At 67.7% G+C, this 13,814-nt stretch overlaps 1 protein-coding gene across 3 annotated transcripts in view; it reads left to right on the plus strand.

The window, feature by feature from the left end:
* Window positions 1-11,720: 11,720 nt before the first annotated feature.
* Window positions 11,721-13,814, plus strand: part of MYT1 (myelin transcription factor 1) — a 46,396-nt gene continuing 44,302 nt past the window's right edge. For all 3 annotated transcript variants that reach the window (XM_036010060.1, XM_036010061.1, XM_036010063.1), the window contains exon 1: window positions 11,721-11,801. In XM_036010060.1, the coding sequence (XP_035865953.1) occupies window positions 11,777-11,801 (25 nt within the window). In that variant the 5' untranslated portion in view covers window positions 11,721-11,776. The remainder of the gene's footprint in view (window positions 11,802-13,814) is intronic.

Below are 13,814 nucleotides of genomic sequence, written 5' to 3' on the forward strand. Positions count from 1 at the left end.
TCTCTTCTGTGACAAAATGAAATTCTGTGCCCTGGCTGGTGTGGCTCAGTGGCCTGAGCGCTGGCCTGTGAACCAAAGGGTTGCTGGTTCAATTCCCAGTCGGGGTGCAGGCCTGGGTTGCAGGCTGGGCCCCTTGGAGGGGAGACATGTGAGAGGCAGCCACACATGGATGTTTCTCTCCCTCTATTCCTCCCTCCCTTCCCCGCTCTCTGAAAACACATAAACACATACATAAATAAATAAAAAGAAATTGTAAAAAACTGTCAAAACGTGTGTAAAGCCTACAACCCCCAAGTGCTGGGAGGCTGCTGGAAGGCCCTGGGACCTGTGTCAAGGGCAGCGAGTATGGCAGGGTCAGGGGCTAGGGGGCAAAGGTCATAACCCAAGCAAACTGGGGAGCCCCAGCCAGATGCTTGTAACACCCACCGTCAGCGCGGGTTTCCCCCCCCCCCCCACGGGGGACATGTTCTCGCGTCAACAGGAAAGTCACAGCCGGGTGGGGAGAGGGCGGTGGGGTTGTGCCCAGACCTACGGCCCAGAGAGAGTGGGGCTGGAGCAGCGGCTTTGGGGGTCCCCGCGGGGGCTGCCTCCCTCGCCCCAGATCGCCGAGCTGCGTCTGGGGAGCAGAGCCTGCCTGGCGGCTGTGGCGGCTGTGGCGGCACCGTGTTTCCAGCACGGCCGTGTGGCTCTGAGGAAGGTTCTCTCGCAAAGGCCCCGGGGGCACGACCTCGGGTTGGGGGGCCCCGGGACCGTCCCGAAGTTCTGGGTCGTCGCTGACACTGGGGCATGTGAGCGGGTGGCACTTCCTGCCCCAGACCCCCTGAAAGGACACCCACCCTCACTGGCCTCCCGGAGGACGGACGAGGTTGGCAGCACTGAAAACCGGGCGCCCCGGGGGCAGCGGGCAGGCCTGAGGGTCGTGGTGTGGCAAGAGGGCCACCACCAGGCACCCAGGGCCACCCAGGACACACAGCAGCAGGAGACAGGGTCACCGAGAGTGCACTCGTCACCACACAGTGACCTGGCGTCCCGCGGCAGCAAAGCACAGCTTTTGTTCACGCCGTGCGATGCCGCCCGGGGCGAGGCTCCGGCAGCGCAGCTCCGGCAGCTCAGCGACGGTGCTGAGCCAGGGCTCCGCGCTGTGATGATCACGTCCGTTCGCATTCACGTGGCCGGCGAGGGCGCTCTGCGGTGTCCCTGGGCGTCCTGTGCAGGTGGCAGAGCCGCAGAAACGCAGAGCTGACACGCGCCAAGGTCGGGGCGCCCCCTCTGGGGACGACGGGACGCCCTGCGTGTTTCTCATCATCTCTGCGCTCCCACGTCGTCATGCTTACAAAGAAGATCGGGAGCACGGGACGAGGAGGCCCAGGCCCGGGGAGGCTGTCCCAGCAGTGTGGGGCGGGCAGAGGATGAGGCTGGGTGGTCCGGGTGGTGAGCAGGAGGGAGAGGGGAAGCGGGGCGGGAGGAGATCGGGAAAGGCAGCGGGGGTGGGGGGGAGGCCAGGGGCCGGGATGGGCAGGTGCTGGGTTTCTGGCCCCGAGGTCATGTTGGGAGGTAGATGGCATTTCTGGGGACCTGCAGCTCAGGTGGGGACGTGCACCTGTGAGAGCTGCAGCGTCAGGCTGAGGCCTCTCCGTCTGCCCCCGGGTCGGGATGGGGCCGGACAAGCAGGGAGCACACTGATCACGTGTGCTGCCGCCGCCGGCTGGACGCTGCAAGGCGTGAACAGTGTGACCCGGCGCGTCAGCCCGGGTCAGGCACCGGGAGCTGCCCCCCGCAGCTCAGCCAGTCAGTCACACCGTTCAACTTTCATTTATGGTGCAGCTGCTAATTGCACCGTAAACATTTTTCCATGAAGAGATTGCTGTTTACACGTTTGCCAATCAGCCCGTGATCTTGCTGCCTCTCTCCCTGCTCCCCGTCTCCCCGCTCCCCTGGCCCAGGCCCACCCACCTCCTGGCGGTCAGCAGGCCCACCTCTCCAGCCGCCCAGGCTCCGCTGGGGTCTGTGGTCTCTGCTCTGGAAGAGCTGGCGCCCCCCCCCCCCCGCCCCGACCAGTCTGACCCAGTCCTGCTGACCTGCCCTGGCAGCCGCCCCTTCTCGGGCTCCCTTATCACAGCCCCTCAGCTTGTCCATGGCACCCCTCCCCCATGGCTCCAGGGGTCCCATGAGGCGTAGAGAGACCTGGGCCCCCGGTTCCTTTCCGTGGGCAGCACCTGCGCCTCGTGCCCGGCTCCTGCTGCAAGCGAGCGTGTTGGCACCGCTGTGCGCCTGTCTGCCCGGCAGAGCCCCGTGGAGCTGCCTGTAGGTCTCCCTTCTGTTCATGTGTTTGTTCTTCCTTCCTCCCACCCTGGCCCCCTCCTGCACACAGGGCGTGGCGCGAGCCCCCCCAGGAGCTCTGGTCTCTCCTGCCCGGCCCCTCTGCTGGCGGCCTGGCCCCGGAGGGAGGCCATGTGCAGCCGCAGCGAACTGGAGCCTGAGCAGGAAAGCCCTCTGCTGGGACGGACCTCCCGCCAGCGGCCCGGCCCGGTCTTCTGAGTGGCGCGGCTGCAGCCTCCCCGGGCCCTCGGTTTAGATAGACTGGCGGAACAGTCTCTGTGGGCAGAGCCTCCCCCCTTGGCGGGCACCCAGCCGGGCTGCGCAGCCGAGCCAGGGGAGACACGAGCACAGCAGACTCTGGGGAGGAGGAGAGACCACTCCTGTCCTGGCAGCCCCTTCAGTTCTAGGTCAGACAGTATCCGCGACACCCCGATGGGCTGGGAGTGTCCAGGGGGAAGCTGGCCAACAGAAAAAGCTGCCAGGGTCCACCCCCAAAGGAAGGACCAGGTTCAACCCAAGAGCCTGCAGACTTGCAGTGGGGCAGACCCCCGGGGGATACTGTGGGCAGGCCCCAGGGGTCTGTGCCATGCTTGAGCTGATTAGGGTCATGGCCCCTGTCCCCACCTCGGCCTGTGTGGGCGAGGACCGCAGGGAGATCCCAGGTCCCACAGCCCGTGAATGGGGCTGCTCGGGACCCGCATTCCACAGCGACACCTTCTGGCCATCGCTGGAGCGGCACCTCGTGGCACCGGGCTTCTCCCCGGCTGGGACAGGACGGCCCTATGGCGACTGGGGAGCCCTCCTGGTTCTGGACGACTGAGTGTTCACGGGAGAGGAGGTGGCTCGGGGAGGAGACCGCAGGCTTCGAGTGACAGAGGTTTGGAGGCCCCTGTCTGCGTCCTGAGCCGGGGGAGGGTCCTTCACCCCCACTGATGTCCCTTCCTGAAAGTCGGCTGGCCCCCTCCTTGGGGTCCTGCGGAGGGGCTGGCCCGGCCTGCTGGTTGAGTGGGGGAGCAAGTTCAAAACCGGGAAGGACCGCGGGGGTCGGAGGGGTGGGGGCGGGGTCTCGGGGGCGGAGCCCTGGGCCTGCAGGGGCATCCGGTCGGTCGGTCAGTCGTGTCCTGCCCGTGGTGGGACGTGCGCTGAGCCCGAGTCCCGCCCCAGCCAGCCCCCACTCCAGATCTGGCAGGGGCTCGGGCGAGGCCTGGGGTCGGGAGACAGAGCCGTCCTGGCTCAGATCCGCGGCAACCGAGGGGCTTCAGCTTGGGCGGGGGGAGGGGCTGTGACTTCCAGGACGGCATCCTCCCCTTTCTTCTTCCCACCCCCTCCCCAGACTCTGTTTTCAATCAGTTCAATTAGTGCAACTTTAAAGCAATTAGGGAGAATTAGCAACCAGGCTGCTGCAGGCGACTGAATGCACTCATGTCCCCACCTGCCCCCCGACCCTCGACCCTCGTCCCCGGCCTGGCAGCTGCAGCTGACTGGCCCTGCTCAGGCCTCACCTTCCCCCAGGGTCCTGGGTGGGGTGGGGAGGGCGGCAGCCCAGGGGAGAGACCCCTCTGGGCCTGGGCTTTGCTGCGGAAGAGACAAGGAGGCAGAAGCTGAGCCCCTGGGCCAGGGCGCTGGGTGCAGGTTCCCTCCGAACACCCCCTCTCCGCGTCCTGCCCCTCTGCCCCCCAGACCCTCCTCACTGGGAGGCGGAAGACAGTTGAGTCCCGGCCCTCGGGGAGTGGAGGGCACTGGGGGAGCAGTGGGGGGCGCCCTTGCTCCCACAGCTGCTCCCTCTGCTGTGGCCGAGGAAGGGGACAGGCCTGCCTCCGCCCACACCCCTGTAGCCTCCAGGCACCCCGGCCTCTGTGCGGGGCGGCACTCTGCACCCCAGGGTGCTGGGTGTCCAGCCCTGTGCCCTGCCCGAGGCCGTCTGAGCCAGCTCCAGGGCCACGTGCAGGGGTGACCTCGGGTGCCGAGGGCTCCTGGGGGGAAGGCCCGGCCCCTCTGTACTGCGAGGATGGGGAGAGGGCGGGTGCAGGGCAGACAGAGCCCTTTGTAGGACCTGCCCCCTCCCAGCCTTCCGGCCCTGCCCCCCACCCCCAGCTCTCAAAGAGGGCCTGTTCTCCCAGCTCCTCTGGAGACCCCACCCGTGTGCCCCCTCAGATGCGTGGGGTGTCCACGGGCCTAGCTGCATCCTCCCTTCCCCTCTATCCACTCTGCTCCGAAGTGCAGGGCAGCCCCTGGTTCTGCCCCTGAGCAGCTGGACCCTGGACAAATGGTGACACAATGACTTTTGAAATTCCGTCTGTGTAAGGGCTGCCAGGAGGAGGGGGCCAGCACCAGGAGGACTCCAAGGACACCCTGACCTTATCTGGAAGCTTCCCAGAAAGGATCCGGCAGGAGGGCCCGGGAAGGAGCGGGGTGGGCGGAGCCTGGGGAGTGGGGGGGAGCGAACCCCACTGGGGCTGAGCTCTGGGGAGGCCGGCGGGGGGGGGGGGGCTAGGCCTTTATCCTGATGGGGGGGACGATGGGGGACTGCTGCCAGGGGCTGCTCAGTGGCAACCCCCCCATAGCCCCACAGGCCACTGGGACTGAGCCAGGTGGACAGCTAACGTGGTCTGGGGTGGACTCTGGGGTGTCTGGCCCTGAGGGCATGAGGGAACCCACCTGCCTCCTCTCCAGAAACTGACACCAGGGCCCAGCCCCACCGTGCGGTTGGCCATCCTGGCCCTCGCGGGACTCAGGCCCAAGCACATACAAGCGTCCACGCTGTGTCCCCACAGCTGCCCCTGAGCAAGTGAGTGCCCCTGCAGGGTCCCCTAGGAAGGGATGCTGAGGGGCACAGGCGGCGGGCGCCAGTGCGGACCTCGCCACTCCGTGAGATCGAGTAGGAGCGGTGGGTCCACCACAGAGCTGCCGGGCCCGGGCCTCTGGCCACTGCGAGTGCAGAACAGCAGGTGTGTTTGCGCCCCCCCGCCACCCCCGCCAAGGGCATCACCTCGAGTCCAGGGAACTCTGGGGACGATTCGCTCCCCCCAAACCTGCTTTCCCAGCCCGTGTGCTGGTCCCTGGGCGGGAGCCTCGGGCACAGAAGGGGTGCCTGTCCCCTACCCCGGCCCCACGGGGACTTTTCCACAAGGGCGGGAAGAGAACACGGGGAGGTGGGACGCCCCACTTCCCAGCAGAGCCCCTCCCATGGCACCGCCCCCACGTGGCAGCACGAGCGTGGAAAACCACCACCGAGGCCGAGGGATGGAGACGCGGGTCGTCGTCCGCAGGAAGCCGGCGGCTGCAGCGGCTGCGGGTGCGGCCCCTGGGCCCCCGTCCCAGGTTGGACAGGGGGACCCTGCCGGGCACCCAGGTTCCTACCGTGCAGCACAGACGGACAACCGCCCAGGGGAGGTGCGGAGCAGAGGGCTACCCTGACCGGCTGAGGGGCCCGGCCAGGCCTCTGGAGGGACAGTGAGTGTCCACAGATGTGCACATGCCCTCACGGACACACACACGTATGTACATGGATGTGCGCAGACCCTTGAACGAGATGTGCACATGGGTGTGCACTCACAGCCGTGGGCACGGAGCCCCACACAGACAGGCACACGTGCAAAGTACACACGTGCACGCACACACGTGCTGGTGCATCTACACGAGGTGCACACAGCTCCTCCACGCAGTGTCTGCTGCCTCCTGCACTTGGGGACAGGGAGGTGCAGGCACCCCCGGCCAGTTCCCCAGGTGACTGGGCTCCGGCTGAGGGAGGGCCCAAGCCCTCGGGAGTCCAGCAGGAAGTGGACGGGGCAGCCCGTCCCCTGCACCAGGTGTGGCCTGAGCTCGGCTGCAGGCTCCGGCCGGCACCTCTGCCTTGGATGCCCTTGGCTGCCAGGAGCCTCCCACCTGCCGCCCTGCATGGGGAGGGGGGTCGCCAGGACCCTCCCCCCTTCATCCACTCCACGCACACCGGTGACCACCGGTGACGAGAGTTCGGTTGCTCAGTGGGGACCCTGGGAGCGTGTGGACTGCCCTGTCGGTTGGAGCTCCCGCAGTGCCTGGGGTCTTCCTGGGCTGAGGAGCAAGTGTCCGGACGCCCCACTCAGAGTCAGGCCGAAGACAGGGGGCAAGGGGGCAGCACGGGGGTGGGGCCTCCGTGCACCCCGGGGCCCGCTGGGACTCTGCCGCCCCGGTCGTCGTGACCCCAGGGTGCTGCGTGGTCTCTGACTCTGCGTGTCCCTCCGGCCCCCACCCACCCCCAGCCTGGCATGCACAGGCGTGTCTGTCCCACGCTCCGCCTGTGCTCCCGTGACGCCGAGGGTCGCCCGGTGCGGCGTGGGCGCTCCCAGTGAGTCTGCCTCGGGGGACGCAGGCTGAGGGGCCGAGGCCCGACCCCAGGGCACGGGGGCCCATCCCACCCGGACACAGCAGTGGCTCTGGGATGACGGTCCTGAGGCGCCCCCGGCGGTGCCGGGGCCCAGTGAGGGGGCGCCCCTCTCCCTCCTGCGGGACAGGACTGGGTCTCCATCACCGTTTCACGTGAACTCGGGCGGCCGTTGCTGTGTTTCCTGGGAGACTGTGCGGCTGAGCGCACGGCGGGCGGCAGCTCGATGGCTCACAGCGCCGGCTGGGCCCACGTCCCCCGTGTCCTGTCCCTCAGCCTGTCCTGCCCCGCCCAGGCCCAAGGGGCTCCCCGGCTCCCCCTCCCGTGGCCCTGCTCACCCCTCCCAGGGTGGGGGCCGGCCGCCCTGCCCCCTGCGGGTGGCGTCTGGTCTGCGCAGCCCCCCCTTCTGTGGGATTTGCATACAGGTGCCCCGGCCTGGTGCAGCTGAGGGTGGGGGTGGGGCACGGAGCACAGGTGCTGGGACAATGGCCGCTCAGAAACGGGTCCCACTCGCCCGCCGCCTCCTCCTCGGAGCTGCGGCCGCACGCCTGTGCCAGTGGGGGACACTGGGCTCTGGCGTGGGGGGCCTCCGGGAGCCCTGGGTCTGCGATTAGCTCCCCCCGGAGCCTCGTGTCCTCCAGGCCTCAGTCCCTGGGCGCCACCGGGCGAGGGGCCTCGGGTCCGGGGAGCTGGGGCTGTGCACCTGATGGGGCCGAACGCTGGGCAAGCCTGAGACCCAGGCTGCGCCTTGAGTGGGTCTCCCCTGGGGTCTCCCACAGGGACACTTGGGGCTCCTGGCAAACAGGGTGGCGCTCGGCCGGCCCGTCTGCAGGCCGGGGGAGCAGGGCGTGCAACGTGTTTCCTAGTCCCGAGACTGTCCAGCGAGCGGGTCACGTGCGGAAAGGGTTGAACTTCCAAGTGTAAGTCTGGACGTGCACCCCGGCTTCTGGAAGGCTGCTGGGTGGCCTCTGCTCTCCCGCAGGCTGGGAGACTTGTGGCTCCAGGGACTGTCACTGTCCCGAGGTCCCCAGGGCCCTGTTTCCACCATCGGGGGGGCGCCGGGTCCCCGGCACCACCTCCCCGTGCCCGCAGCTGGTGTCCGCCCCAGGGGCCTGTGCTGCTCACACTGGGCGCCGCTGTGTTCTGTCAGCCTGTCTCTCTGTCCTTCCAGACCCAGGACGCTGGTGGGGGGAAGCCGGTGGGGGCTGTGGTCTTCCAGGCCTCTGGGTGTGTCCGGGGCTCAGGGTGCGTGTGCCTCTGTGTGTGTGGTCGGGACAGGCAGGGACACCCGGGCTCTGAGCTCCAGGGGCATGTGCGTGTCACACGTGTGTCCCCCAGTGAGCCATGTCCTGTGTCCCTGCCGGGTGCAGCCCCACCCATACAGACCAGCAGGCTGATGCATCCGCTCCCGACCCACCCACTCGCCCTCCCTCGGCCGTTTACTCGTCCACCCGCCCACCATCCGTCTGTCCCTCCACACCCCCATGGGTGGCAGGGCTGGGGCGTGCAGAGGTCAGGGCTGTGGACGGCTCACTGCAGCCTCTCCCGGCAGGATCGGATTCTGGGGGCGGGGGGTGCACCACGTGTGTGTTGGGGTGGGAGGGTCGCACAGGGACGGGGAGGTTCCCAGCTGCACTAACCTGTGGAGGCCAGTTGGGGTCCAGGGGAAGGTGTGGCCTTGGGGCTCTGGGCTGCCGGCCTGGCCTGGCTTGGGCCCACTGGCTGGTGGGGAAGCCCGAGGCCGACCGGGCTGAGGGTGGCGCCCGTCCTCGCTCGGCTCGGGAGCCCTGTCCTGGGGGCCGCCCCGCCCAGGCCTCCTCGTGCTGAGCAGGCCGCAACCTGGGCTGGGGCTCCAGACGGCCCTGGACTCCAGTCCCCACTCTGTCCTGGGACCTGGGGGCCCGTGGCCACTCTGGGCAACATTTGCGAGTCATCAGCAACACTGCTGACCCCGCAGGGGGCTTGCCTGGCACAGACAGGGTGTCTCCCGTCCTCCTCCTCAGGGGCTGGACCCCCAGGTCAAGTGACCCATTGGGATGCTCTGCCCAGCTCCCCCAGGGGTTCGTGGGCTCGTTGGGGTGATGGGGTGACACCCTGAGCTTCCCCCACTACTAGCTCTGCTGAGGGCTCCTGCTGGGATGGGAGGGCCTGGGCCTCTCCGCCCTCACCCCGGGCCCTGTGTCTGAGGCTGGGGCTGACCGGGGTCTATCCTGCCCGCCTTCACTCACCCGGAGTGGGGCTGGCCACGGGGGCCGGTCTCCAAAGCCGGAGCTACTGGAGCTCCCAGGGCCAGCTGTCCCGAGCTGCAGCTCTAACCCCTCGGGGCTGAGTCTCGGGAAGGAGTGTCTCTCCTGATGTGACCAGGTTGTTGTCCCCAGACCCCAGCCTGCAGCCGGCGGGTGCCCACGGCCCCCACCAAGTGCTGACGTGCCGGGGGCTGATGATGGGGGGGGGGTGCGTCCCTGCTGCAGGCTCCCCTCCCCAGGAACCTTCTTGACATTTGTGGGCATCAGCCTCATGGCCACTTATAAGCAGACGCCACCAGCCTGGCCTGCCATGGCAACCGCCTGTGGCCTCGCTCTGTCCAGGCTCCGGGTGGCTTTATCTCCAAGGCCATCTGTTCTGGGAGCAGAATTCCACAGCCACTGAAACAGACCCTGGAGCAGGGAAGGTGTGAGCCCTCCCCCTCCCCGAGGTGCATGCACGCACACACATATACCACGCCGCACATGCATGCACACCCGTGTATACCACGCACACGCAACAGATGAGGCGTGACCCCTGCAGGGCGCAAGGCCACTAACAGGACGGAGTCCAGGGAGACTTCCACCTGGCACTGCGTTTCCTGCCTTCTGTCTGTCTCCTCTCCTCACCCTGTATCCGTCTGTCTGTGTGCCTGAGCCTGTCTGGCGGCAGCCTCAGCTCTCTGCCTTGGTCCCCCCTTTGTCCCCACCCCTGTCTCCTCTTCTGCCTGTCTGTGTCCATCTCTGTGTCTGCTCCCTTGACCCTGGCGTCCCGCCCCGCCCACCCTGGCTGTCACTCTGGTCTTCTCTGCCCCTCTCTCCTCCCTCCTGCCGGGGCAGCTGCTCCCTGGCCTGGTGGGCCAGGCCCTCAGGAGGCGTCTGGTCCCTGCTCCTGGTCCTGCATGCATCTAGAGCTCTCAAGTGGGGCTGCCCGCTTAGATCTTGACCCGTCTGCTCTACTCCACCCCAAGATGGCCAGGTTGGGGGGCTATCTGATGCTTCGCTCAGCTTCCTGGGCCCCCACCTGGGTCTAACTGCCCTTGGCTTGCTCTGCGACTCCCCCTCTGGGCAGGCAGCGCCCGAAACCAGCCTGAGGGAGGAGCTGGGGCCTCAGTGGGGCTGCAGCCGTGGTGATGCCCGAGGGCTCCCTTGGCGTGGGGTGGCTGCACTGTGCACGCTGGGCTTCCAGCCAAGCGTGGGGAGGTGCCACGGCCATGCAGCCATGCAGCCCAGAGAGGCGGGTGTGGCCTCCACCTGGACAGCTGGAACCAGACCCTACAGACAGGGAGCCTCCCAGTCTCACCTGACTCGGAACCTGTCCAAGTGGCTTTGCCATGGGCTGGCCTAGCAGGCCATCAGTTTCATTAAAGGGCCCAGCACAAGCATTCATAGATCCCCCTGCTGTGACTTTAAATAATCGGCCTTAAGTATCTCCATCCAAAGTCGGGTTCTCCCCAAGGTGAGGGAGTCGGACCAGGTGCAGGGAGCTGGACTGCAAACTGCAGGCACCTGGCAGCTGGGGTGCCCGGAGGGGCTTCCTGGGGTCTCTAAGGTCCTGGGGGGGTGTGGTGGGGCCACCAGCGGTGCCTCCGTACCCGCCCTGCCTGAGACCCTCAGGGGAGCAGGCCTCGCTGCCCTCACTTTGAAGATGAGGAAGCTGAGTCCCAGAAGGCCCCTCCCAAGGCCAGTTCTCTGTCACTGAGGCAAGGGATGGTGACAGGACAGGACGGAGGGGACCTTCCACCCTGTCCCAGCAGCGTCTGCAGCCCCCTGCCCCCGCCACCCCCGCTCTGCCCGCTCTTCCTGCCCCCTCAGCAACCCCGCACGCTCCCCCCCCCCCCCCCCCCCGCTGCCTGGCCCCTGACCAGAGGAGGCACCTTTGTGTCCAGCCTGGTCATGGCCCTGAGCCTCAGACCGGAACCCACACCGAGGGACAGCAGAGCGGTCCCCTGCCGCCCACCCACTCCCTCTCCGTCAGGGAGTGGCAGGGCCCACACCCAGCCCTCGGCAGCCTGTGCCCCCACCTGTTGGGGGCAGACGCCTGCACACAGGCAGGCGAGCCCCCGGGGACCCAGGGGGGTAAACTGAGTTGTCTCAGGGTGAGTGGGTGCCAGGCTTGGAGCGGAGTGTCCAGTCGGTCTGGGGACGGCCCAGCCTCACGTCAAAGGGCCCCTGTGGGCAGTGAAGGGTCAGGGACCGGGGCTGAGGCAGGAGGACTTGCCCTGGAAAGGCTGCCGGCCCCACCCGGCCCCTCTCACCCCTGGCCTGGACCAAGCTGCAGGAGTCCAAACCCAAATTCTCCCCCCTAACTCCCCGCCTCCCAGAGGGGGGTTTCTGGCACTCCCTTCACCTCCCCCCACCCTCCTGCCAGGGCTCCCTACCGGGGTGGCGGGGGTCCGTAGTTCACGGGATCGTGTTAGGGGCAGGCCAGGACGCCCAAACCTGATCCTCCCCCACCTGTTCCACTGGCCTCCCACCAGGTTTCTCGCCTGACTTGTTCTGGGGGGAAGTAGGGAGGGAGGGCAGGTGGGAGGAGGAAGAGGAGGCGAGGAGGGGAGGGCTGGGGAGGGGGAACACCCTTCCCGGCTCGCTGGTTAGTCCGGGCAGCGGGGGACTGTGCCCCCTCCCCACCTGCAGGCGGGGCCCATTGTGCCAGCCGGGCCCATTGTGTGGGGAAGGAGCCTCATTGGCGGGGCAGTAGTTTGTGATTGTCCGCTCTCTGCTCTGATTGGCTGGTTGAGAAGGGGGCTCCGCAGGGCCTTGGGACCCAGAAGTTTGTGCCGCAACTTTTTCCAGCGTGAAGTGACCGTGGGCCCAGGCTGCGGCGTGAAGGCGGCCCCGCCCAGCCAGGATGACGCTCTGCGGGACCTTCCTGGGTGCGTAGCCCCCCAGCCCACGCCCCCCTCCCCGGGCCTGCTCACGTGCCTCTGCCGGGACGCCAAAGGCGCTAATGCGCTGTGCGTCCCCGTCAGCACCGAGGTGCTCCCGTCTGGGCGGCAGAGGAGGTGACAGACACGGCCCCTTCCGGAGAGAGGCCAGACCCGAGGAAGTGTGCCGCCTGCCGCCCCCCTCCAGCTGGTCTCCAGCTCGCGGACCTGTCAAGGCCGGCCTCCCTCGGAAGGTTGGCGGTGGGGGGGCCGCGGGGGAGGGTGCGGTGCCAGCGGGCGCCGGCTCGCTGGGAGGGAGGGAAGGTGTGTGCGACGGAGGGGATTGCGCGGAGGAACGGAGGGGCCGGGGCGGGGCCTGCTGCCCGTGTTGCCGGCACGTGCGCCTTCAACGCAGCGTCAGAGCAGGAGCCGGTGTGCGAGCCCCGCTGCCGCTCCCGGACGTGCGTGTCTGTGTGCGTACGTGTGTCCACGCAGCCTCGGGGGTCGGCATGTTGGATGTCTCAGCGCGAAGCAGTCTCACCACGCAGCCTGGAGAATGCGCGTGGGCGAGAGGCAGGCGCGCAGTCAGCCCCGGGTGCCGGCGGCTCCGGGTTTTGTTTGCTCCATCTGCCAGCGCCCGCGGGGGCCGCGCCCCCCTCCCCCTGCGCCCTCAGCTGTTCATATACAATATTAATGCTGACCACCTCGGCTGCACACACCACGGCCTTAATTGTCGTCTGCGGCTTTAAGGCAGGCGCCCATCTGCAGGGAAGCTTTCAGGGCCAACAACAACAACAACAGCAGCAGCAAAACCCAAGAAAACCCTCGCCCCCGGCTGGTCACCAGAAAAGGTGGTGCCAGTTGCAGATGCAGAAAGTTCAGACCAAAATTGCTTGAGAGAGTTTTTAAGAAGCAAATGAGCAGGCGTTAGGAATGTCTGTGCGCGGAGTTGCCCGAGGAATTACACTGTATCTGAACCGTCTTTCGGCCAGGCAGCCGCCCGGCCTGCTCCCCCGCACAGGCCGCAGTCCCAGCTGCGGCTCCGCGCAGCTCCCTCCAGCTCCTCGGGCGGGCGGAGTCCGGGCCCCTGTCGCCGACCGGCGGGCGCTGCTTCCCTGCGGCCGTGCCCAGACTTTGCCGTCACACGCGACCTCCCTGTCAAACTTAACAGAGCGGCTCTGCTCGGCGCTCAGTTACGGACAGAAAATGTCTTAGGCTTAAAGCGGCCTGGCTGCCTGTCACCTGGGTAGGAAAGTGTACCTGGCTGTTGTCACCTCCGAGCAGGGCCGGCCGCCGGCAGGGTGGGGAGACACTCAGAGGGAGGCCGCCCAGAACAAAGGCCCCGGGCGGCGCCGCTGTCCGAAGTGCTGATCGGACCGCGGGCGCCGCGGCCTCCGCGCCGATCGGCTTTCCTCGGCCGCGGGACCTCAGAAACGGGCCTGCGACGCCCCTTCCCTGCCCGGTCCTTTGTTCTCACGCCGCGTCGGCCGGCGGAGGGTTCTGAACCTGTGCGCATCCACGCCTGTCTCCTGAGAGAGCTCGCAGCCTCCCCGCCCGGCTCCCGGCCCGGCTCTTGCCGTGTGGCCCTCGGTTCAGGGCCGGCGGCTCCGGGCGGACCTGAGAGGTGCTGACACTTGGGCTTGCGCAGACCTAATTTTGTTACCTGGAGAGGGGTCCTGCCGCCCCCGGGCTCCCGTGGTACATACAGATTGGTCTCCCCCTGTCGGTGCCCGCGTTTGCGGTCCTTCCCCGTTTGACTGCTGCGTGTCTGAGTTGAGAGCTTTCCCGAGACCGTGGGCATTGTTGGGGAATCGGCTGATTCAGCGCCGGCCCTCCCCTGGCGCCTGTCCCGCTCCAACAATGGCGTGCCGGCCGCCGGAGCCTGCAGCCTGCTGATAAGCGCCTAACAGAGTCCCCGCGCGCCCGAGGCTTGGGGGCAACCTCTCCCGGTGCCCTCGGCGTGTCCCGAGGAGACGGAAAACGGCTTTTCGGAGAGCTCGCGGTGGTGTCCTTCCGTGCTGA

The sequence above is a fragment of the Phyllostomus discolor genome, chromosome 9 (assembly GCF_004126475.2).
Source record: "Phyllostomus discolor isolate MPI-MPIP mPhyDis1 chromosome 9, mPhyDis1.pri.v3, whole genome shotgun sequence".
In the NCBI taxonomy this organism is placed as follows: Eukaryota; Metazoa; Chordata; class Mammalia; order Chiroptera; family Phyllostomidae; genus Phyllostomus; species Phyllostomus discolor.